This window comes from Lontra canadensis, unplaced genomic scaffold, assembly GCF_010015895.1.
Source record: "Lontra canadensis isolate GAN:19392208 unplaced genomic scaffold, GSC_riverotter_1.0 scaffold48, whole genome shotgun sequence".
NCBI lineage: Eukaryota > Metazoa > Chordata > Mammalia > Carnivora > Mustelidae > Lontra > Lontra canadensis.
This window is the reverse complement of record NW_022631042.1, coordinates 13,701,116-13,727,334: the sequence shown is the minus strand read 5'-3', so window position 1 is coordinate 13,727,334 and position 26,219 is coordinate 13,701,116. Positions and strand designations below refer to the sequence as shown.

Below are 26,219 nucleotides of genomic sequence, written 5' to 3'. Positions count from 1 at the left end.
CAGAAAAATCACTAGAGACCTAAATAAATCTGGTTAAATGATAGAGATACGGTTTGCATACATGGTTAAATGATAGAGATATGGTTTGCACATATAGAAAGACTGCCTGGTGTATATTTTGGTTAGAAATAGTTAGATGAGGGATGCCAGGGTGGCTCAGTGGGTGAAGCGTCTGCCTTCAGCTCAGTCCATGGTCTCGAGGTCCTGGGATCGAGTCCTGCATCAGGTCTTCCTGCTCAGTAGGGAGCCTGCTTCTCCCCCTACTTGTGCTCTCTCTCTGACAAATAAATAAACAACAAAAAAAATTTTTTTAAAGAGGTAGTTAGATGAGCTTCTGTATCAGTCTCTTGAAATTGTAATGGACATGATTGCTTTATATATATTGTAATGTGGAAACACAAATTTCTTGGATCTTAAAACCACAGAATATGGATGTTTCATTCAGAAAACAATATTTATGTACGTGTAATGTCTGTTTAGCCTAGTGTTAGTCCTTTTTCTTGTATTTGTTTACCAAGAAGTGTCCCAACTGTAGTTGTCATCAGGTTCAAATCAGAACCTCAATTGCTAGCAAAACACGTTATTAGCATTGTTTCGCTTTCCTTTTAAACATGTAAGCTCTCTTCCACACACAGACATGATATGATAGCTAATTTGACCATATAGACAAGGGTTTGGTTTTCAAACCCAGTAGTAAAATATAAACACAACTTTAGGTAGACTGTACTCAAACAACCTATCTGAATACAGTCTTGTCTTCAATAATCTTAAATCTCCATTTCTTTTTGCATTCCCCCTTTCTTCTTTTTTTTCTCCTATAAATATTTATATACAGCCTACAGTGTGTCAGGCACTGCGATGGCTTCTGGGGAAAAAATAAACATTGAACAATAAAGACCACCGTCCCTGCCCTTAGGAGGCTTTCAATTTAGCAGGAAAGATGGATATTATCAAACTACTCAATTGTACAAATAATAAAAATCACACAAATCATTCAATAATTAAGCTGTGGGAGCCACCCTCTGTCCTCTCGAGAAAGCCACCGGTCACCCCCACCTGTCTTCATAAATGAGAAGTCATGATTAGACGCTTCCTTCCAGGGAGGAGGTGGCCGTGGGACAGAGGTCTACATTTGGTTTGTGCTGATTCTCTTCTGTGTGGGGCAAACTACGTTAATGTTATGAGAGGGATACATAAATGGGAGAGACATCACCTTCGCCTGAAGGAGTAGGGGAGAGAGCATGCATACCCCAAAAAAGAAAAAAAAAATCTATTCATCTCTGTATCTATCTATATATATAAATCATGATTAAAACTAGGAATTTAGGGGCGCCTGGGTGGCTCAGTGGGTTAAGCCTCTGCCTTCGGCTCAGTTCATGATCTCAGGGTCCTGGGATCGAGCCCCACATTGGGCTCTCTGCTCAGCAGGGAGCCTGCTTCCTCCTCTCTCTCTGCCTGCCTCTCTGCCTATTTGTGATCTCTGTCAAATAAATAAAAAAAATTTAAAAAAAAACTAAAAAAAAAAATAAAAATTAAAAAAAAACTAGGAATTTAGGAACTCTTGGGGGGAGGGTGAAAGGACTTCTAGTTTGATTGGTCGGCTAGTGTTTCCCTTTAAACTGATCTGTAAAGAAATAAATTAGACTTTGATAAGGAAATATGGTGGAGAGGGCATTCCAGGTAAAAGGAACTGAGGAGACAAAAGCATGAAGGTGGAAGAATTCAGGGCATTTTGAAGGCCTGACCTAAGAGAGAGAAGGAGAAACAGACCAGCAAACCGAAAAATAGCTTTATGCAAATAGGAGGGGATAAGGTTGTAGGATAAATTGAAGCCAGATCACTAAGGTTTTTCTATTATCTGTTTAAAGATATACTGAATTTTATTTGATAGATCCCACTGTTTCGGAGGGTGACTGGTAAGAAAAGCCCAGAACTGGGCACCCCAGCACGTCTGCTCTCTTGGTCTAAGTAAGAGATAGGAAAGGCCTTCATTGCTGGTGTTCAGCTGGTAAACCAGTGTTTGGGGTTTGAAGCAAATGTGCAACAGTGCCTTGGACTTTCCCAAAGACAGTTTCTAGAATGGAGAAGCCATTAGGCCTTCTCTAAACTCACACTTTCTAATCCATTTATTTTTTTTTTAAGATTTTATTTATTTATTTGACAGACAGAGATCACAAGTAGGCAGAGAGGCAGGCAGAGAGAGAGAGAGGAGGAAGCAGGCTCCCTGCTGAGCAAAGAGTCCGATGTGGGCTCGATCCCATGACTCTGGGATCATGACCTGAGCCGAAGGCAGAGGCCTTAACCCACTGAGCCACCCAGGCGCCCCACTAATCCATTTATATGCCAAGTTTTTCCTGTTAGGAATGACATGGTAGCCTCTGGCATAGATGCCGATATTTAAAATGGGAAAACCGTAAGGATGGCAGTGTGGACAGATTTTGCTTGACATCCCTACAAATACTTCTGACCTGATTTTAGCTGATTTATGAATAAATGATTATTCCAGTCCTGAGACTTAAATATTTAAAAAGTTAGCTCCGTTTTAGAGTTCATGTATAATAGAGAACTGATTTTCCAGGCAGCGGACTTCCTCTCATTTCCTTCTTTTTAATACGCTATAATTCTTATTCTCTCCTTTTTCAGTTCCCTGCATGAAAACTATTTAAACGTTGCACGCAGATCTTTTGCGAAAGAAGAAAAGGAAATTCAGTGTGTGGGTCTCCGCAGGAGCTCAGCTAATGCAGCTTGAAATAATGCCGAGGAAGAAGCGCTTACCTGCAGGCAGGGCGCCCCTGCTTCTCCTCCTGTGCCAGCTGGTGAGGGCGCTGGACGTCCCTCTTGATTGTAAGTATTAACGTTGTAGAGCTGTTGCGCCCGGGAGTCAAAGCCGCCCCAGCGGTTCCCCTCCCTGTGAGCTGCATGAATGGAGAAGGTGTCTGTGTGATGCGGGAAAGCTCATCACAATTAATTTGGCTTTTACCTACAGCACCTGGTGTTTCCAAAGAGTCTCGCCACAGAAATGGCCATTGAACCGGTCAGACCATTGTCCCCTCCCTGTCATTATCTTTCTTTCTCCTCAGGTGCCTTTTGTGTACCACGGGGTGGTGGGGGCGGTGGAGAAGGAGCGAACTGTGGGCTCCCCTGATCCTCCCAACGGGTGACTCTGGATAGAAGGGGTCCTGCAAGAAAAACTGTATGAATCACTTTGAAACAGTCATGGAGACTTCTCACTTGTCCCCTCCCCACTACTGTATACTCACCGCCACCCATCCCCCTCACATGCTCAGAATGCCCTGGAAAGATTGGGGGATGGTTTCTCAGCCAACCCCACTCCCCTCCGTAGCCCCAGACTGCCCATAATTCATCTCTCTTGATTCCGACAGGGCAAAATTCACTTGACACATTAGTCTGGATCTAGGACATGTATCTTAGTAAAGCCTAGAGAAAGATCTTTGGTTTAAAAAAAAACACTATTTAAAATGGAACGAGCAACCGCTACTGTATCAGAGCTCACCCCTTTTCCTAACAGGAATGATAATGCTGCAGTCCGCCTGCCCTGGGTGGCCTGGTTATAAGAAAGAAAGAGAATGCTGGGTTCCGACAGGTCGCTTCTCTTGCAATGGAAAGCAGAATTTCAGATTTGGACAATGACTGTAATCCAGATTCATCCTTTATTCTTGATCTGCCTGACCTCTTTAAATCCATTAGCTTCCTGAATAGAACATCTGTTTGGCAAGCTTTCCAAGGTGCAAGGAAGATAGCACTTTCCTGGGGCTATTGTCCCAATTGTTGGGGATGTCATTTTTTGCCAAAGAAGGTTGCAAGTCCCAGTGGGAAGACATTAAGAAAAGATGTGGCTTACCCCACCCTCGGTTGACTTCCTTTGCTGTGCATCTACAGTCTAAAGAACCATAAAATGCAACATTTTACTTCCTTTCAAAAAATATTCATTGACCTTAATTTCAATTAGAAAAAAATTGTATGGAACCAGCCCGTTGGAGTTGGACTGCCCAAGTAAGCATCTGCCCCAGCAGATTACAGAAGAGAGAGGAAAGCACTTGAGAGAAATGGGCTTTTGTTCTCTCTTGTGTTAAATATATTCTCCCTTAATCTGACGGCTCAATCTAACAATCAGGGGGAAACAGTCACCTACGGCTAACTCAATTATCGCTGCTAATGGAGAAGAGGCATAACCATGATGAAAAGAAAGTCACAGACAACCCAGGCGCTCTTGCATTAACCTTTACAAGTAATAATGACGGGCAGCACTGCACAATCATTTGAATTGCATGCTAATGTAATTTCTTCCCCGCCCCTATTCCTTACACCCCATCCATCTGAGCTGCTCCTTGGTGCCCCTACCAGCAACCCCTGGGTGAGGAGGAATTCTGAAGCAGAAGTAGGCTAACAGCCAAAAAGTTCAATTACTGACTTGATGAATTACTGCAGATGAACCACAGAAATGTAAAAACCTAAAACCAGTGTTGCATTTGGCTCTGATGGAGCCCCGGCACTGTAGTGTTGTCCCATTGTTAGGTATCATTACCGGGGGCCTAGTGATGTCTGGGATAATAGGATCAGACACGACACAGTATGTGACAACTCAGATTAATTGTAGATTTCAGCTATTTTTCAAATTGAACATAATTACTTGTCCAGCACATGTATGGAATGGAATTAGCCATTCCTAGTCCTGGAAGATTTCTTTTTTTCTTTTTTTTTTTTTTTTTTTTTTTTTTGCCGAAAGCCTTCCTTTTGTTCTTCCATATGTTTATGCAGGATGGCTGATGCAGGAGTAAACAAAACCATTAGTGGGAGCGTCTTTCTTTTACAACCTCATGACTTCCACATTCACTCTCCTGGTTTTTTAGGTCAGACCAAATAGACAAAGATGCCCCTTTGATCTCCAGGGTTCTCAGTACTAACATCTGGTTTTCTTTAATCCCGTTTGCCCACTCACCTGCTGATATTGATGGGGAAAAAGCAAAACTTCTTGAAGACTGTAAGTGTCTTTCCATAATTACTCGGCAGTGTGAGCACTTGACCGTGTCTTTGTTTTTGAATTAATACTGTGAATGGAACGCACAGCTTTAGGGGTCGTGCCTAACGTCTTTTTGAGCATGTGCATTTCCTCTGGCTAAACGTTGCATTTAAATACCAAGAAGCAATGTGAATGTTTAATAGATGCCTTGCATGAATTCCGAAGACTCCGGTATTACTCTTTCTTTTACCGCTATGCCGCTTGACTAACTACCAAGCTTTATTCGCATCTGATGTAACTCAATGAGAAAATTCACAAAATTTAAAGAAAATGGCTGTCTGGGTCTAAATGCCATTAAATGCTTGCTGGCCTCAAGGTGTGTCTTCCGCAATCTTTCAGAAGGTGAGCGCGAGCCGACGTCTCACCCACGTCAGCCGCATTGTACCTCACCGTACTTCTTCCGGACTGTGTAGGCTCACGTCCCAGCAATACAACGGCCCCGTGAATCTGAATATTGTTTTGCAGTGTGCAATAGACAATTAAGTATTCCCCACGTAACTCGTTTCTAAGCAAAAACTTCTGCAGTTGGGCAGCTCCTAGAATCTACCTCAAACATAGTTTTCGGGCATTTGAAAAAATCCTGTGAGATTGGATTAACCAGGAAAATCACGTAAAATCAGCTTTCTCCCTATAAGTGTTTGTTAGTTGCCAGGTGACCTAAGCACTGTTCAAAGAGGTCCTTACAGACCTTAGACTCCTGACAGTTGGGAGAGGGGGGCCACCTAACCAGCACTGCAGCAGACGTGTGAACAGAAGTGCTGGGTTTGAAGCCACCAGACTCGCACCTCTGTCACTCGCAGAAAAATACAAGGAATTGGATTGAGGCCCTCTTCACAGTCCCTGCCCCCATCTGCCACCTAGGTATCTACTGTTAGGATATGAAATTCCAGGCTTCTTTCCATCATCCCAAACTCTATGCTCCCAGAGCGTAAAGGACCACTCAAAGATGAAGCTGGTCCAAATAAAAATGATTATGACAATAATTTGCACAGAGTTCACACTGAACCATTATGGTTGTGGCATGTACTAAGAATTTTACCCAGATTCTTTTACTTCCTCCTTCCAGTGACCCTAGGAGGTAGATACCAATTTTAAGCCCCATTTTCCCTCTAAGGAAAGTAAGGCTTACAGAAGGTAAGAAACTTCCTAGAAGTCTCACAGCTGGTAAGAAGGAATCAGGCGGGTTCTTGACCCCCAGCCCAAGGTGCTACCCAGCACAGGGAACTGAGATGGGGTTGACTCTTGCTAAAGGGAAGGGAAAATGGTACTGGTGAGTATCCAGCAGTTATTAGGTTCATAATAAATGATGACAGGAACGAGCTCTTCTTTTGATCTGGGCTTTAGCTGTTACTTGGATGGCCAGAGCCCACATTTCAGTGTCCATTGTAGGGGACAGCAAGAAGACTGGAGACCAGACAAGAGAAGAGAACCATGTTAGCTGCTTCATAGGACATCAGACATGGAAATGATACATTTAACCCTGGCAACTGCTAATCACAGTAAAGAAAGACAAGAGCAGAGAGGGCAATTAGTAGTAAGATTTGGGAAATGCTTGGTTGGCCAGTGAAGGAGGTTTCACGAAGCACAGAGCATGGGTAGAAAGGGAAAAGCCAGAATATGAAAAGCTTAAACGATCTAGATAAGTCTTTGTGGAAGCAAAGGGGAGGGCTGTCCTGTAAGATGTTTAGCAGCATCTCTGGCCTCTGCCCAGGAGATGCCACTACCACCTCTGGCCCCAGGAGTGACAACGAGCGTTGTCTCCAGAAATGGCCTGATGTCCTCTGAGGGAACCCTAGGTCGAGAACCCCTCGTCTGTGTGAATGGCTCTCCCTGGAGTTGTACAAGGCAGTGGCTTATACTGGGAGAGTTTGGGTCTCTGCTTGTGTCTTCTTCCTCAGGCCATTTAACTGCCCTGGGCAACAACAGAAGTGGAAGTGTTTGGTTTCTCCAGTTCCTGTTCTAACATTCTGTGATTCTGGTTTCACAAGAAGGACATGGTGATCTTTGAGTGGCTTGAGCACTGGATGTCCATAAACCAGCTTCCTTCAGACTAAATTGTTCTGGGACAGAGCGATTTCCCCATATGATATGAAAATAAATGATCAGATAGCACTTTGAAGAGCAAAACAGAAATGTTGTCTTCTGTAACCGAGCACTTCCCAGTTCCACTGATCTTCTAAACGAGACTATTTTATCTTTGGTTCTCGTAGCCACCTACCTCCTGGCTCTAATAAGACTGCCAAGTCTCTAATTTACCCATATTTTTAATGCTAACTTCTCAAATTGATTTGTTCCCAACATATATTACATTAGCACACTAATGAACTATAAGTCAGTCTTTCTTAAAAAGTGCCCATTTACCTCGCAACTGAAATGTTATTGAAAAGCATCATTGGAACCAAAAAAACACAAGAATTTCTCATTGTTACATCAGAAGAGAAATGGTCTTCATATTAAACTTGTGTTGGTAATTACCTTCCCGAACTTGTAGTGCTCTGTGAATCCCTATAAACTTACCAAAAGGATGTTGTGCCTTGACTTCAAAGTTTTAGGAAACTTTTAGTTAAAAATCTAGTAACGTATGTGCTGCCACCATAGAAATTGCGAAAAACATTTGGAGCATCGTTAGTCTAGGGCAAGTGATTTTGACATGGAAAGAGTGATTTTTGTTATGATCTTAAATGACTTCTTTACATTGTTCTTCTTTCTACAATTAAGTGGTACAGCCTCCAACCATTACTCAGCAGTCTCCAAAAGATTACATTATTGACCCTCGAGAGAATATCGTAATCCAGTGTGAGGCCAAAGGGAAACCTCCTCCAAGGTGGGTGTGCGTTCTGCTCTGTTATAGAACCAAACATAAACATCAGTGTTAATATTAAGTCAATTTCAAGTCCTGCCTATCTCTGAAGTATCATGTATCAGTCCTTTCGTTTTGTCTTTCTGATGAGTGGGAGTCAGATTGTTCCTCTCGGACACCCAGATAATTGCATTTCTGTACTCACACACCCCTTTCTGCAAAATGCTCCAAAATTATAGGGAGATGTAGAGGAAAACCTTCTAAGGGCCCTACTGCCCTTATGGCGTGGGCGAACCTATTTTCTCTGGGCCTCAGTTTCTTCTTCTGTAAAATGAAGAAGCTGAATTTGATTGATGGCTTCAAAGATCCGTCCTTGCCCGGTAGAGGTCTATAAAATAGTCAAGAGTGGGTTTTCAGACTTGGCAGGGCTCAGTACTCAGAGTCTCCATATGGATCTTGGCATGGGCCCTGCACAGCGTTTCAGAGGTGGGAGAGACATGAAAGGTTATCTGGTCCAGCCAGCAGATGTTATAGGTGGGAAACTGACACCTGGCAGTGCTCCTCCAGTAGTCAAGTCCCGAAGCTGATCAGCAGATGCTCTGTCATCTGCAGTTATGTACGGGGAGTTTGAAGAGTTGGGTTATTATTATTAAATTATTATTTAATTTTTAAATAATAATAATTTTTAATAATTATTTAATAATTATTATTAAAACGTAATGTGGATTTTGGGGGTGCCTGGGTGGCTCAGTCGTTAAGCGGCTGCCTTCAGCTTATGTCATGATCCCAGGGTGCTGAGATGGAGCCCCACGTCAGGCTCCCTGTTCCGCAGGAAGCCAGCTTCTCCCTTTCCCCCTGCTTGTGTTCCCTCTCTCGTTGTGTCTCTCCCTGTCAAATAAATACAGTCTTTAAAAAAAAAAAAAAAGGTATGTTCTGCCATATTGTTAGCAACCTCTAGCACCCAAGCCCGAAGATGTTGTCATTTCATGGAGTCCCCCTTCGGGTTCACACTGACATGCCACTTGCCGCCACTCTCTATAGGGCAGGATTACTATTTGGGGCCAGATAGTTTTTTGTTGTGGGAATAGGGATATTCACCAGCATCCCTGGCCTCTACCCCCTCTCCATCCATAGTTCCCACTTCGCACCCCCTCCCACCCTGAGATGATGGGACCACGACTGCCCTAAGAGTAAGCAGTGGGAAGGGAAATCCCAGTGGGCCTGCAAAACACAGTGAGGTCCAGAGCTTCCTGGCTCCGTATGAGCGTGGCCATGGTTGATTTATGACTAGTTATAAAGTATTTAATTACACGAGCGCCACGACTTCTGTACAAGGCAATCTTTTCTATAAATAAAAGGAAAAAGAAGAATTGCAGCTGACCATTTGAAATACTTCCTGAGGAATTTACAAAGTCCTTCTGTCCTAGAATTGAAATTTCTTAGAATGTGTTTTAGAGAGAATTAGCACTTTTAATAGCCAACATTTAAAACCCCACTGAACTCGTTCTCACCGCCTTACCCCAACTTTGCATTTTGGTAACTTGAAACCAGTCTGATCCGTTTCAGATGCACACATGTACCTGGGAAGGCCTTTCTGGTCACATTTCAGCCCAAGGCAAAATTTTATTGACAGGTTATCAACTCTGTGAACAGTGCAGTTTACAATAAAAATGCTAATAAAACTCTAAGAGAACGTGCCTCAGAGACCTACGTTCTGTGTTTTCTTTGAAAAATGACAGCAAATTTGTGTGCCCGATTTCCTTGAGACAGATTCCGGCTCATTCTAAATGAAGACACGTGCCTTAAAATGTACGGCCGGTCCTTTATTCTAAGTCCTGATTCAATGAAACATTTTTGTCAGTCTAGAGCCTCATGTTCTTTCACTGAGTATTAAAATATAATCCTTGGGGCGTCTGGGTGGCTCAGTGGGTTAAGCCTCAGCCTTCCGCTCAGGTCATGATCTCAGGGTCCTGGGATTGAGCCCCACATCGGGCTCACTGCTCAGCGGGGAGCCTGCTTCCCCCTCTCTCTGCCTGCCTCTCTGCCTACATGTGATCTCTCTCTCTCTGTTAAATAAATAAATATATAAATAAAATCTTTAAAATGTAATCCTTACTTCTCGAAACCTACAAAACGGCTAGGAATTGGTGAAAGAGGATGTAACACTGTCTTTCTGGACTGTTAACAAGCTTAATCCTTTATGTGTTGGGCAGCTTCTCCTGGACCCGTAATGGGACGCATTTTGACATAGAAAAGGACCCTCTTGTCACCATGAAGCCAGGCTCAGGAACCCTCACGATCAACATCATGAATGAAGGGAAGGCAGAGACCTACGAAGGGGTCTATCAGTGCACAGCCCGGAATGAGCGCGGAGCAGCAATTTCTAATAATATCGTTGTCCGTCCATCCAGTAAGTGGGACTCATCCGCCAAACTGGACCCAATTTTTAAGGTTGGCTCTAAGACTCAATGTCTGAGCTCATCTCGATAGTATTACAAGAAGGCAATGCCGTTGCCTCCAGTGCTGTCATTTCGTTGTGCCTAAAAATTCTTGCTCCTTTCCACTGTACCCTGAGTGCTATGCCAACCCCGTCTTGTCTTTTCTGCAAGTCCAGAATAAAACACTGGGAGTAAGAAAAACACATCTTCCCCGAATTGATCAAATGATTAATTTCTCATGTATCTCACATATGAGCAAATTTCCGATAGCCTGACGGAAATAAATTCAGTATGAAATGGATAGTGGGTAATTAACATTTTTGTTTCCCTGGAAATACAGAGACCTCACTACCTGCAGCTCTGTGGCTTTTTTTGCAGAAGTCACTACCCCCGTTCTCTCAACAGCTTATATTTAAAGAGCTTGTATTTAAAGAACAGTAGCCATTTGCAGTTCTGGTCCTTTCAAAAACTCGTTCTTACCTGTGTTCATTCTTGGGAAAAAATTACAAATAACAAAAAAGAAATTGAAAAATGTACTCATGACTCTTTCCACTTGATCAAGTAACCACCGATCTTTCCACCTTCTCTAGGCAGATAGGCACGTATGTGTGCCAGCAGAGCTCATTCTGAAGTACTAGTTTATAACCTTTTCTGACTTTATCTACATAGCATCTATATTCTCATATCAATCTTCTGCATAAGTATATGCTTCTTAATATATAATAGTGTATACACTCTCAAGTGTGGGTGTACAATTATTTGTTTAAACAAACTTTTTTACACCTAGTGCTTTTCATTCTTTCATGAAGAACACACTTGTAGTTGAAATTACATATCTTCTTAACAATGTATTTAATAATACAGGTGGTTTTTTTTAGACATGGAATTGCTGAGTCAGCATTTATACTATTAATGGCAGTGAATGAAAATCATCACTTTTTTTACCTTTAACCTTGGATTTTAAAAGTATTTTCTTGTTATCTTAACGTATATGAACTCAGAGTTACTCTTCGCCCCCAAAGTTTATCTTGTCTTCCTTTCTGTGCTATTTTTATTGTCCAATGCAGAAATAACTTAGAAGTTATTATTTTATATCATAGGGTCACCATTGTGGACCAAAGAAAAACTTGAGCCAATAACACTTCGAAATGGCCAGTCTCTGATCCTTCCTTGCAGACCCCCACTTGGATTACCACCACCTATAATATTCTGGATGGATAATTGTAAGTTTTAAAAATATGAACTTTCTGTCTTCAAGATACTTAAGATTACTTCAAGATTCTTATGATTCTTATGATTATAAGATTCTATGTTACCTCCCATGATTCATAAAATGTTTGAAATAAGTTTTAGAGATGCTCAAAGGAAAGAAATGCTCATTGAAATAAATGTGTCATGAAATAAGCAACATGATTTTCTTGAGCACCTACTACATACCAGGCACCTAAAGAGACCAGATTTCCTGCTTCCACCGAGCTCATATCCTATGTAGTGAGAATAGATGGGGGGCTGGAGACGGAAGCAGAAATCAGTGCATTTGTAAAGTGGGTGTCAGCTGGCAACAAGTGCTATGAAGAAAAATAAGCAGGGACACCTGAGTGGCTCAACTGGTGAAGCGTCCGCCTTCGGTTCAGGTCATGATCCCAGCATCCTGGGATCGAGCCCTGCATTGTGCTCCCTACTCAGCAGGGAGTCTGCTTCTTCTTCTGCCCCTCATTCCCCCTCTTGTGTTCTCTCTCCCAAATAAATAAAATATTTTTAAAAAGAAAGAAAAATAAGCAGCATTTTAACAGAGACTTAGAGGAATGAGAGAGCAAGGCAGGCCCCTAAATGTCCCGGTAGAAGGGAAACAGACAGGCCCCTGAGGCAGGAGCATCCTGGTGCCTGGAAAAGCCCCAGCAGGTAGCGTGGCCACACCGCCGGGAGCCCAGTGAGAGGGACACAGATGATGTCGGAAAAGTCCAGGGCTCAGTACAGAGGTCTTTGGATTTTGCTCTGAATGAAGCGGGGAGACACGGAAGCAGGGACTGTACCTGAACCTAACCAGCTAGCAATAGCCTTCCTTCAGTTCCTGTGCGGGTGGCAGAGGGGACAAAGGCAGGGTAGGGACACCGGCCAGGCGGGACCCTGCTGAAATCCAGGCAGGAGCTGACGGTGACAGGGACTCGGGTCGTGGCTGTTGTCAGGTGGGAACAAATGGTCAGCTTCTGGATATATTTTGGACATAGAGCCTCCAGGATTTATTGGGATCGGGCTGGGGGTGTGAGAGGGAGCTACCAAAGATAACTCCAGAGTCGAACAGGGAGCCGCTGGTGACATGGAATCACCATTTCCTGAAACAGCAGAAGCCTGCAGGCAGGGACGGCAGGGAATCAGGCTATTTGGGATGTGTTACATTTTGTCATTTAGGTTTGTTTTTCTTTTTTAATCTCCAACAACCGCTAATACTTCCTGAGCATCTATTCAGTGCCAGTCCCTTTGCTGAGAACTTTACATGGGGTTATCTCATCAATTTCTGACAACAACCCTGCGGGGCATATCTGATTATTCGTTCTACTTTTTATTTTTTATATTTTTTTATACGAAATGTAATCAACAATGTCCTGTTGGCTGCAGGTGTACATCATAGTGATTTCATACTTTTACACATCACGAAATGCTCCCCACGACAAGTCTAGTTACCACCTGTCCCTATACAGAGTTATTATAATATGACTTATCCCCTGTGCTGTACAGTACATCCTGTGACTTACTCATTTTATTACTGGAAGTTTGTACTTCTTATTCCCCTTCACCTATTTCGCCCATCCCCCAATGCCTCCTCAATTCTGATAACCAGTGGTTTCCTGTATCCATGTCTGTCCTCTTTTGTTCGTTTAGTTAAACCTGTGGTTTCCATTTGCATTTCTCTAGCGATGTCGAGCATCTTGTCATCTTTCCACATTTTAGATGAGGAAACCGAGGCACAGAGAATGAAGTCATCCATTAGGCCATCTCACATCTGTCTACCCCAGCCCTGTCCTTAAGGGAACTGTGTGGTGCTGCCTTTCCTCCCCTCCAGAAACTGTGCTAATAGGTTAGCATGCTCCCTTAGAGGTGACATGGGGTTCTGCTTGGGGACCAAGAAACGAGGGTCGTGGAGGTGAGAGGCCTATAGAACAGGCATGAGGAGAATCCCAAAAGGAGTTGTAAGGCGGAGTTCAGGCTCTGGTCAGCAAAGCAGGCATGCTAGTGCAGAGGTGCTCCTAGAGCCAGGGCTGGGTGAGAGCACTGGGGGTGGGGGGAGGTCAAAGCCTGTGGTGGTGTGGAGACCAGGAGCCCCCCAGAGGGACTTAGGGAGAGTCCAGCAAAGCAGAAAAGAAGGAGCCATCCCTGAGGGAGGAAGACAGAGACAGAGCAGTGTCCCTGGGGCAAGTGTCCAGAAGACAGAACTTTTTTTTTTTTTTAAGATTTTATTTTTATTTATTTGACAGACAGAGATCACAAGTAGGCAGAGAGGCAGGCAGAGAGGTGGGGGGACAGGCTCCCCACTGAGCAGAAAGCCCGATGCGGGACTCAATCCCAGGGCCCTGGGATCATGACCTGAGCCGAAGGCAGAGGCTTTAACCCACTGAGCCACCCAGGTGCCCCCAGAAATTTTGATCAACTGTTTCAAAAGATCAGATAACTTCTGATCCGACCGAAAACAACTATTCAATTTGGCAACATCGGGATCACTGTTGATCTTGACAAGAGTCTTTTAGGTGGAATGGTGGGGATGAATGCAAAATATTTGTAGGGAACACAGTCTATTCTCAGTAACATGATTTCCCCTGAATTCATAGACTGTTCACATTTCTAAGAGAAAATTTAGCTGGAATATTTCATTTCCATTGTAACTCTTGTATGGAAAAATATTCAGAGAAAGTATCACAAAGAAATGAAAATAAATATATAAATGAATCAATGAGCAGACATATTTTCCTGTGAATGCATAACAGCTTTCAAACAGATTTTGAAAGAAAATATAATGAGTCAGATATACATGGGAAGTGTATCCAAATGTCACTACCCAAACGAGGCTGTGTTCGGTCCTTGGTTCTTACTCAGGAACGATGACCTTTTCACTTAATAAATAGTCGAATACATGTAAAGTTTCAGAATCACCTGAGTATGTGACTTTGTTTTCCATGTTGCACTTCTGGGCTATGTCATGAACCTACATTTTAGGCTGTTGGCAAAGCATCTGGACCTTTCAAATGAAATTGCATCGGGAATACAGAAGAAATTTCAGATTTGTATAGCCTTCTTCTTGCAAGGTGACATTATCGAGTTCTTCCTGCCTGTGTACATTTTTTTCCCAAGTGTAAGGCAAAGAACTCAGGGGGCAAAATGCTACCACCCTCTTAAAGTCTCATTTCTTTAACTTGACTTACCAACACCGATCAATAATAAAATACAACATGGGAATCAGAAGAGAATAAATGAATGCTTATCTTTAACTCTTTGTATTCATTAAATAAATGTACATTATTTTCCTGACCGAGCATGTGGAGGCAAGCCAACTTAACATCCTTACAAGCTTTTTAAATGCATTTTCTAAGATACGTATGTACACGTGTTTAACAGTTAATATTAAATATTAGGAAAAGTCCTGCAAACTCATTTGTAAAGCCTTTTTTTTTTTTTTTTTTGGTCTACACTTGCTTAATACAACACTTGACTGTATGATTCTAGTCTCCCCTTTGCTCCCACTCCAGAGTAATTGGGCTCTGGCAGGCACAGTTGGACTTTTCCTGTGTTCTGCTGTTGTTTCTGCAATGACTTGCTTTTACTTGAAGAGCTTTATAGGGGAAAAAAAATTCCAGGAAAGTTCACCAAACTATGAGTAGTTATTGGGAGAGCTTTGGGATGGAATCATCTGGATATCTCTCTGCCTTTCTCCAGCCTTTCAGAGACTTCCACAAAGTGAGAGGGTTTCTCAGGGTCTGAACGGAGACCTTTACTTCTCCAATGTTCTCCCAGAGGACACCCGCGAGGACTATATCTGTTATGCCAGATTTAATCACACTCAAACCATACAGCAGAAGCAACCTATTTCCGTGAAGGTGATTTCAGGTAAGGGCTCGGCCTCCTGACTCTCTCTTTCAATGACGTTTCCAAGTGTGCCTAAAATATATTAACTAGTAAACACCACTGACGTTGAACTACACGGGTTCATTGATCAGGAAAGTACCCGTGACTAGCTACTGACGTGTTGGCAGATAAAAGCACACGTAACCCAGATACTGTATTGTACGTTCTTTGCTGATATCACCGTTGCTGTTTCCACAATAACTTCCGGAGTCTCCTTGGTCCCGGAGCATCTGCGCATGCGTTCTGCCCCAGCGTGCCTGGGCTTAGCAGTCCCGCAGCTTCAGTTCCGTGTCCCTGTATTACTGGCTGGGGTGGCTGAGGGACGTAATCAATTAGTGAGTCGTGAACGATGTAAAAGCCTGTGTTTCCTTGGTAGGGATGGCACCCGGTCAGCATGGGTGTATACGTTTACTTTTGTTGCCCGAGACTTTTTTGTAGTACCTGCTCCCCTGCTTTTTGCATTCTTCATCATATTCTGTTTATTTCAGTGGATGAACTGAATGACACCATAGCTGCTAATTTGAATGACTCTGAGTTTTATAGTGGTGAGTTCTGGTGACTGCAACTGGTACTCCTCTCCCTCATCGTAGAATCGGCTCACTAACTCCACCTCCATAGCTATTACACCCAGTTTCTCCATGAGAGTCCTAGTTCTGTGTTTAATACCGCTAGAACAATGTGTGTTTTCTAGGAAACTTAGCTACACGCTTATGTCATGTCACTAAAACGTGCTGCACGTTGTATGTATAATAATAAAAATTATTATCACTGTTTTCATGTGAAGCACCATTTCCTGATCGGGGGGGCGGGGATCTTCCATGTATGTTTAGAATTATATTTTTCATTTTTTTTGTCTTGTTCACAAACTTTTCTCATTAACCAAAAAAGGGGGCATTAATTCGCTAGAATACTAACTCGTCAGTCTTAGTAACCGTTAGCAACTAACATCAAGTGGATTTTGATAGTAAATCATCACATTTCCCATCTGTTCTCGCATGACATTATCAGTGTCATATAATTAGTAATAGCATTTCTCGTAGTTTTGTTCAAAACCAAGTCACTCTCTTCAGTGGAAATAACCTTTTTAAATATAGAGCATTTAACTTCATTCTTATAAAAAGAGAATTCGATTTCCTTAAGGGAAATGTGACTGTAAGGTCTAGAGTCTATTAGTGAAAATTGTGGTTTCTGGTATGGGGGTCCTCTTAATGATCTCTAAGGGAGAATTTCTGAGGTATTACTTTTTTACCCTTGAGATATAAAGTAAAAAAACATTAAGGTACCATCAATGATCAGAGTAGGCAAACCACAACTTCTGCCTTGTTATTTTATTTTAATATATCCTAAAAATGATGGGTCTCAAAACCATTCCCAAAGTGATTTCAGGAAGGTAAGGTTTCCTCCACAATTTCTAAAGTCTTAAGAAAATTCTCATTTCTCTCAAGTAAAACCTTTCCTGGTATCCAGTTTTGTTCCTTCTGAGGAATGAGAACAATTCACATATTACCTTTTCACTCACTTTTGGTGAGCATCAAAGAGATGATGCATTTAAGTGTTGAAAACTCTAAAGGGTGATAGAACCTTAAGATGGTATATTCTTACTTCACAGTTTTCTGAGAGGCCATTAGAAGACAAGGCCACTTTTAAATGAAGTTTCCGTGAAACCGAAGATGGCCTTTGTGGGCCTCCCTGAGATCTCCGACTTGAGGCCTCTTTATTTTTTCATCGAGGAAACCAAGTTCAATTTCTTTACCATTCATTATTCTTAATGTATGACACACAATTTGCCAGACTTCTGTCAGTAACTTGCTAGTTTTGTTTGTTTTGTTTTCCATAAACCTTGCAGTTTGGGGGTCTTGATACTTAGACATCCACCACAGATTTAAGTCCATGATTAGTAAATGAAATGGGCTATGATGTTGTCCCTAGTGTAAACCAAACTACTCCCTTCCATAGTCACAGCTTCCAGAAAAATCTAACATCTTCCGCAATATAGTTAATTTTCTCTTTGACCCGAGCACTAATTGTAAGGGATGGATAGTTTGATAATGTGACTTTCCTCTCTATGTCTACATTTTGAAAATTTGCCAATGCACCAAGAATTCATAAAAACCTAACCCATATTAAGGGAATGTACAAGAGTGAAATAGTCCTTCGTGTTAATGGTTATGTAACCAATATCGTTTCTGTTCCCAGCTGAGTGAGCAATGTTTATAAGGCAGAGAGTGTGGATGTGCAGTTTAATTTCAGTGTTTAGTGGTTTTGAAAAGGGATTAGATTTTTAGGCAGTGAACCGTGTTTTGAGAAATACATATGCATAACTTTTAATCCATGTGATTTTATTGTTTGCAGCAAAATCAAATAGAGAGAGGCCACCAACCTTTTTAACTCCAGAAGGCAATGCCAGTCACAAGGAAGAATTAAGAGGGAATGTCCTTTCGCTGGAATGCATTGCAGAGGGACTGTGAGTTCCCACTTTCTGTCTTTTTTTAAAAAGATTTTATTTAATTATTAATTAATTAATTAATTTGAGATGCAGGGAGCAGCAGAAGAGAGCACGAGCCTGTGGGCAGGGGACGGGAGGGCAGGGAGGGGAGGGGTAGATGGGGGAGGGGAGAGGGAGAAGCAGACTCCCTGCTGAGCAGGGAGGCCAACTGGGGGCTTGATCCCAATCCCAGGACCCCGAGTCTGAAGGCAAACCCTTAAACAACTGAGCCATCCAGGCACCCCTGTGCTTTCTGTCTTAGTGTGCATTTCTGTAGCATTTCTTACAAAAACCTAGTGGGTCCATAGAGAGGCATCGATGTCATAGCAACAGTCATTGTCTTATACTAATTCCAACAAGCATTAAGAAAAATTTGATAATTGTTTTCAAAAATAAGCCATGTGTATCTCATATTATTGAAATATTCTCTTAATATAATAGCTTTCCTCTTGAAATAAGTATCAGGAATCCCCTTGTGGTTGCTATGGTTACAATTAGGGTGTCTTATTTCACTACTGTTATGTAACAAACAACCTCAAAACTTAGCAGGTTAAAAACAATAGCTATTTATTGTTAATCATTCACCCACAGGTCGCAGGGCAGTTGCTGTAATAGGCTAGAGTGGGACGTTTTAGGGCGAGCCTGCTCATGCCTCTGCTCGGAAGCTCCACTCTGGGTTCATGGCTCTGAGGGTCTTCTCAGCAGCTCTTGGCCTTGAGTGACTCCTGTCCCTCTAGCCGTCTAGCCCCGGCTTATTCTCCTAACAGCAAAAGTACACACATCGCCTCTTAGGCCTCTTACGGTCTAGCCTCAGAACGAACACCCTGTCCCTTCCACTCCTTCCTCTAGGCAGGTCACAAGCCTAGCTTCTTTGCAGATGACATCTGTGCATAGCTTAGATACAAGGACAACTGTTATATTAGGTGCCCGTCAGAAGAGAGTTTCTACATCGTCCCTTCTTAGCCCTGGCACCGAGGAAGTACTGTTGATGTGGGCACATTTGCTGGAAACATTGCGTGGAATCTCAGAAACATTGTTATGATCCCATGTTCTGATCTGCACTGTCCTTGACCTGGCAATGCAACAGTTTTTGAGTTCCTTCCCAGAATTGACTTCTAGGAATGGCTTTACTGCAGGAGACACGTGGAGGCCTCTGCTGGTCCCGTCCGGAAATCACAGAACACGCTACTCAGTTCAAGTGACTGAAACTAGCAAAATTCCCCTTTAAAGATATATTAAGTATATATCTTTCCCATTAGAATTAAAAGCAAACCCCCAACCCCTTGTAATTTTCATACATCATGGTGTTAGAAAGTGGTTTAATCTACTAACCTCCAACCTTTGGAGAGCAGAGATACCCATTCTCACAATTTTATGATTCCCCTTCCCATGAAGGGTCTCTTAGGTAAAAATTAAAATATGGTTGGTATTTGGAAACTGCATTAAACTTCCAAAAGAATTTTTAAAACCACGGGATGGTGTAAAACTAAGATTGAGGAGTCTATCATTTACAAACCAGTAGCTATAGGACTCACAGAATCATAATATTTCTAATTCTTAATAACTACTCAGTGGAGAAGTAAGCAGGCTTCCAGAACAATCCATGACTTAGTTTGACCTCATGCCTCTCTCCCCGTGATCCACTCACCTTCAGATCAGGTGAGGTGCAGACTATCTGACTTAAGAAAACACCAGAATATGGTATCAGATACACATTGGTCTCGTATCTTCCATTTTTGAAAATGATTTTACATTTTCTACCTCTTTTTATATTCCCAGCAGGTTTCATTTTAGAAGGTATTTCATCAAAGAAATATGTTCAATTATTTCTATTCAGCTACACAAACCAGAAGCAATTCTACAATCAACCAATTAACCCCATTTGAATTTCTAAGGACAAATATTGTGATCTTCCTGAGGTTCTTAGGCCATATGGTTTTTTTTTTGTCTTTGTCTTCTCAACATACAACTCAGTGCTTGGCCCAGAGTTCAGTGCTTAATAAATATTTGTGTCCAGTGAAGTTTTATTTTACTCTCATGAAAATCTTCTAAAGTCACTAGATCAAAATTCTTCCATTTGTTAGGGAAATGTGTGCAAAAGTTCATGGGCACAAATTCGTATATCAGCACTTTCTCTGCATTTTTAATTCTAGCTGATTTAAAAGAAAAACTCAGTATCATTAATTTCATAGTAAGCCTTTTGATTGACATATTCGTTTATGTAAAATTTTCTAGGTGTGCCTCACTGATCAGAACTTTGAAGATAATAATGAGGTCCTTTCAGCAAAGTCACCTAGGCTAGCCTACTCATTGTGTCAGGGAAGTCCAAGGTCACGGTGTGCCATGCATTAACACGGCGCTGCCTTTGTGACGGTGCTGGTTCACAGACTTCAATACAGGGGTCTGAGCATTATTTATAGAAGTGTGAGACTAGTTACAATGTCTTTCTGTTCCTCAGGATCTTAGACAAAGAAGTTACCAACTTGCATGAAGATTCACCCTCAAAAGCAGCGAGGTGAACTTCTTTTTTTAATAATATCATTTATTTATCTTATCAGGCCTACCCCAATTATTTACTGGATAAAAGAAGATGGAACCCTGCCCATCAACCGGACATTTTATAAGAACTTCAAGAAAACTCTGCAGATCATTCAGGTTTCAGAAGCAGACTCTGGAAATTACCAGTGTATAGCCAAAAACCCACTGGGAGCTATCTATCATACCATTTCTGTCACAGTTAAAGGTATACAATTGTTTCAAATGCATGGCTCTTGCCTTCATGAGAAGTCGTAAATCTTCAATTAAATATGCCTTTGATTTAAACTTCAATTCATAACAAATGTAAATTTGTATCAACAGTCCTGACCCCTTGGATCTTTTCTCATTGCTCTTTAGAACACATCTAAATCAGGTCAAAAATTCTCTCCCCCAAACCTTCCTCATAGAATTCCAATTAATAATTGTAAGAAGAAGGAGGGAAACCAGAAATCACCATGAACATCCCAGTTATAACTCCTGCAGGCAAGAGCCAGTGAGGAAAGATAGATGAAGGTTTGAGGAGAAACAGAGGATCCCCTTAGCCTCAAAGTACTTCTTCTTGTACACACATACACAGCCCCTAAAATTAATTATGGAAGCAGGTTTAACATATTTTCACAAAGTCTTCACCTTTCCTCTGGGAAGGAGAGGGAGCTGAATTTCCTTACCCTTGAGTGTGGGCTGGACTTAGTGACTCACTTCTAGGGGATAGACTATGGAAAGCAGGTAAATAGCAACTTTACAGAGAAACCTGGCAGATATCACCTTACCATGTGTTCAAGGTTAGCATAAGCAGTCGTAAGTCATGTTGGTATCATTTATCCCCCAGAATGATGCAGTAAGAGGGATCCATCACCCAAAACCTCAGTGTAATCATGAGAAAACACCAGACAAACCCAAGTTGAAAGACATTCTACAAAATAACGGATCAGTATTCTTTAAATGTGTCAAGGTTATGAAAGATGAGGAAAGACCAAGTAAAGACAATGTGGTAGCCAGGAGATGGTCCTGGGACAGAAAGAAGGCATGTGTAGAAAAAGATGTAGTTTAGCTAATCGTATTGTACCACTGTTAATTTCTTGTGTTGATAACTGTACCATGGTTATGTAAGGGAACACCGGAGAGAGCTGGCTGAGGGACTCATGGGAATTCTCCATCCTAACTTTGCAACTTCTCAAAAGTGCGAAGTTTCTTAACTTCCTTCCCAGTTTTATAATTATGTGTATCCTACAGGACTCAGAATTTAAATTCATGTTCCTTAGCCTTATGTGCACTATAACTCACTCTACAACCTTAGTGAAATCTGTTACCTTTTTAACGTCTGATTAATTTACTGTGAAACAAGATGGTCTTTGTATCAAAAGCCTCTAGAAACAGTCTTTTGAAAGTCTGAAGTGTTCTTTGAGGCATCTCTTACAATACTATTCACTCTTTACAAAACCAGGCTAACATATGTTTTGCTAAATATTTATTTTGATATTAAAACAGTTCAGTATACTAAATTTGCTAGAACGCTTGTATGATTCAAATGTTTGTGGGGTTTTTTTTCTTCCTTTCTTTCATAAAGCGGCTCCGTACTGGATCATGGCACCTCAGAACCTTGTGCTCTCCCCAGGAGAGGACGGGAGACTGATCTGCAGAGCTAATGGCAACCCCAAGCCCAGAATTAGCTGGTTATCGAATGGAGTCCCAATAGAAAGTAAGTTGCCTTGACAGGCTCTGTGGTTGCAACCTATTTTCCAAGCATAGCTACGTCTCAACAGGGAACAAATGGAATAAAATCACTGGTGGTGAGGAAGGAAGCCATGTGTGAGCTAAAAAGAGGTGCCGAATTACCTTCAGATGTTTGTTTTATTACCTCTCGATATTCCTGATGACAGAATAGTTTGTGCCCTTAAACGTGATGGTATGTGTTGATTAGGACTTGGCAATATTTCCAGTCTTTTTACATGGATCCTAGGAAAAATGACAGGGTCAGAAAGAAACATTCCTGGAGAGTTCAGATCTTCTCTGTTCCAAATGTCAAGTGTTTTGTGGAAATGTCACAGGAGTCGGAGGAGACATGCTGCGGAGGCTAGGGATAGAGCCAGTGGCTGTGACTGGAATAAGAGACACAGCTGTGGTCATTTAAAGAGATTTAATTCCTAAGCACAGCCCAGATGTCCCCAAGTTCTCTGGTCTTCAGAGGTCACCATCCCTTTTTTTTTTTTTTTAAGATTTTATTTATTTATTTGACAGAGAGATAGAAAGCACAAGTAGGCAGAGAGGCAGGCAGAGGGAGAGGGAGAAGCAGGCTCCCCGCTGAGCAGAAAGCCCTATGCAGGGCTCGATTGGAGGACCCTGGGATCATGACCTGAGCCGAAGGCAGATGCTTAACCCACTGAGCCACCCTGGCACCCTCACCATCCCATTTAATGTCCACAGAAGAAGGTAGCCTCTGATCATGATTGTATTGCAGGACCCTTGGTCTTTGATTAGTTTTCCCTCCCCAGGTATGCCAAGCTCACCTTGAACAGTACTGACCCAGGCCCGGCTGCTGTGGGCCACCTCTTTGGCCACCTTCCCTGGACCACTCACAGCTCTCTGTCTCCCAGCCAGCTTCTCCAGTCTGCCACCACGCTGCCCAGAACAGCCCCCGAAGTGTGGCCACAGGCCCATCCATTAATCTTCCCAATCACAGCAAAGCCCAGCTTTACAAAACCTGGTTAAAGGCTTGAGGGCAGTAGAGGGCTTGAGGATTATGGCAAAGCAAAACAAACTTAAAACCAGATAGTGCCCCTCCTTGTTTCCAGGTTCCTAAGAGAGAGAACCCACCAGCTCTCCTTTCCCCCACCTCACCCTCCACCTGCTGCTGGTTGCAGGAGACTCTGCCCATTTTCTCCTTCTTGGAGTTCACACCTTCTCTTAAACCCAGAGAGAGAAAATTGGCTTTTGTTTAAAATCTAGACTCAGGCTCACCCTCCAGCCGGTAACATAATAATTAGCGAAGGGATTCTTGACTCACAATATAGACAGCCTTCAGGTTGACAAAGTAGAGCAGCTTTGCTCCTCGTTGCCTCTAAGCCAGAATCAAAAATGGATTTGATTCTACATAAGTGAAAGCTCCTTTAATCTGACTTTTCTGAAATAGTCTTCACCTTAAAATGGATCTGAGAACCGCTGGCAGATTTCAGTGGCTCGGTCCCTGTGTCTCACCATCCGGGTCTCACAATGGCAGGTCTAGACCAAGGAAGAGCTCCCCATCCCATGAATTTTATTAAGAGTTTGTTTGTGTCACACTGTACAATAGTCATCAGATACTCTAAAACAGGCGGCCTGTGTCTACTATAAAAGGAAATTACGTTCCTGGGAGAATACAGATTGCAAAGAGGCCAGCAATTGGGGCTTGGGTAATCGTGCTCCCAATTTTAACCATGATTGAGGTCAGGAAGAAGTGCAGAGAGTACCCAGTGGTTGTGCATTGGGAAGCTGTTGCCGTGAATGGAAACAGAGAAAAGAGGATACGGCCCAGACCTAAAGCAGTTATATGGTGCACTGTCTGATTTTCCCAGGAACGCATTCAGAATGGCAGGAAAGGGTCTGGGCCCTTTAGAGAGGGTTAACCGTGCACCTGAGATCTGGCCTCCATGGGACTGACAAGTGGGAGGGGCCGCCCATCTCACCCCCAAGTGGGGAAAACCCCGGGCGCCAGGGAAGGTTGAAAAAGATAAACCCCTGGGGCTCCATGGCCAGAACTCAGTCCAGTCCGAAGTAGGGGAAATGGAGACCAAGTTGGGTCAATGACACAAGTAGACTCGGAGATGAGATAATGAAGCTGATCTTCCATCTTGATCTACTCGGCTTGTGATCCAACCAAACCAGGCACGGGCGGTACCTCCCAGAGAGCCTTGTTGCTCCAGCTGTGTGAAGGGCTCTGAAGTGCACTCACAGACATTCCCTTTTAAATGAAATATCTGGGTTCGGAACCAACTGGGAAAGGCCTGCCTGGGAGAGGGGGTGCGCAGGATAGCGGTCCTGGGATACAAGTTAGGTCCTTCCACCATAACCCCAAATCATCTGATTAGGTCCTGAGCAGAAAGCTAGAACAAAATCTCCCAAATCGGGTTCCAGATTCGTTCATACACCAAGGTGATGTGCAGTGTCTGCGAGTGGTGGCTTCCTCCGCATCTGCTGGCCTGGCTCAGAGTTCGTGGGTTTGTGTGGGGGGATCTCATTGCTCACAGTTGATGGGCTTTGGCAGCTGGTGGGGACCCTCAGAGCTCTCTGCACAGTGGTCCTGCAGACCCTGGGGCTACAGACCCTAAGGACGGGTCCTGTGCCCCACCCCTACCCCCAGCAGCTGATCTATCTACAGACTCTGCTGAGCCTTAATTAGCTAAGTTCAAAGTGAAGCCTCCCCGCCTCCACCTCATATTGACCTCCCCCGCTCAAACCTAAGGAGGAAATGTGGAAGAAAGCAGTCAAAAAATCAGTAGGAGTTTGAAGAGCTCTGTGCCTCTTCCCTTTCCATCCTGTTTGATAATTAGCCTGTGAATCTGGAGACCCCGAAACCGAATTGCCTTTGAGGTTTGGGGACCACTCTAGACACAGGAGATGGGCTTGTTTTTCCTCTGTGGCTTGTTGAGCCGTGGACCCCACAGATGCCTCCAGCGGTGATGGAGCACTGGGGCTGGGGGAGGCGGAGAGGCAGGCTAGGCGAGGGACGGCACAGTCGCCTCAGGATGCGGTGGATGGAATTGGCATGGCGAGGGTTCCTAACCTTCCGGGGGCCTCATGTAGACCCCAGAAGTTAGCTGGGAGCCCCAGCTGTATGGACACCACACCTTTCCCTAAGAAGCTGCAGAAACCTTGAGGGGCAGCTGCTGAGGTGAGGGTCAGAGAACAGCCACGTGTCTGCAGCCGGGGGGATGGCGGCATGGTCCAGAACATTCCCAAAATTCCACCAAGGCAGCTCCATGGGCATCCCCTATGAGGGATGGAATAAGTAGACAAAGGAGATTCATCTCTGCACCCAGAGATGTGTTCTACCCCACGGCCAAACGTCCAGATTTCAAGGAGATGTTTATAAAATGGACTGTCTCAGAAAATCTGAGCGTTCTTCTCATGTTGTACCACTGTGTGCTCCAGTCTCTGGCTTCTCTTCTCTGCACAGCAACATTTTCCAGTTACTCCATTGCACCCTGACCCCCAAATCCATTGCACAAAGTCCTTTGGAAATAAAATGATGTGATAAATACAAAAATTTTTTAAAATGCTTCATGCTCTATACAAACTAAGTGGCATTCATTATTACTCTCATTATCTGAATGTTGGAAGCCTTTCCAGGTCTGGCCAGGTGTGTCAGGACAGTTAGAATAGAAGAATGTCTTGCTGGAAGGCTCTCGCCCCAGTTCTGAACCTTACCTTTGGAGCTTTAAATTGGATGTGATGACTCCATGCTCAGATTTCTTTCTCTGTTGTTCATTTGCAGCAAACAGAATTGCTATTCCCAGAAGCAATCATTATTCCTTTGGATACCTGGGGCTGGGTTGCTGGCCAGTCACTCCTTCCCAGCAGCCAGCACACAGAATCGAGGGACTTCCAGTAGCTCTGCACTAGTAATTTTCGTCTTTGTCCACTCCCAGCTGAGCTGCCATATGTCACTGTGGGTGCCTGGGTTTGTTTGTGTTTCTTTAGTGAAAGCGCTTAAGGAAAATGTAGCCCCAGCCCCCATGGAGAAATATTAGCTTATTCACTATTCTTACCTAAAGGGTTTATTTTTTTCCGAAACACCTTGCCAAAAAATAAATATTTGAAGATTGC

General features: G+C 43.0%; 1 protein-coding gene across 19 annotated transcripts in view; it reads left to right on the top strand.

Annotated features, from left to right (window-relative positions):
* NRCAM (neuronal cell adhesion molecule) overlaps positions 1-26,219 on the top strand; it is a 129,533-nt gene that overhangs the window by 58,837 nt on the left and 44,477 nt on the right. For 8 of the 19 annotated variants that reach the window (XM_032873408.1, XM_032873407.1, XM_032873399.1 and 5 more), the window contains exons 2-11: positions 2,644-2,844; positions 4,985-5,002; positions 7,760-7,865; positions 10,055-10,251; positions 11,380-11,502; positions 15,206-15,376; positions 15,883-15,939; positions 17,747-17,858; positions 20,438-20,622; positions 21,985-22,116. In XM_032873408.1, the coding sequence (XP_032729299.1) occupies positions 2,739-2,844; positions 4,985-5,002; positions 7,760-7,865; positions 10,055-10,251; positions 11,380-11,502; positions 15,206-15,376; positions 15,883-15,939; positions 17,747-17,858; positions 20,438-20,622; positions 21,985-22,116 (1,207 nt within the window). In that variant the 5' untranslated portion in view covers positions 2,644-2,738. The remainder of the gene's footprint in view (positions 1-2,643; positions 2,845-4,984; positions 5,003-7,759; positions 7,866-10,054; positions 10,252-11,379; positions 11,503-15,205; positions 15,377-15,882; positions 15,940-17,746; positions 17,859-20,437; positions 20,623-21,984; positions 22,117-26,219) is intronic. The other 11 variants (XM_032873411.1, XM_032873409.1, XM_032873402.1 and 8 more) reach the window with 3 other exon arrangements.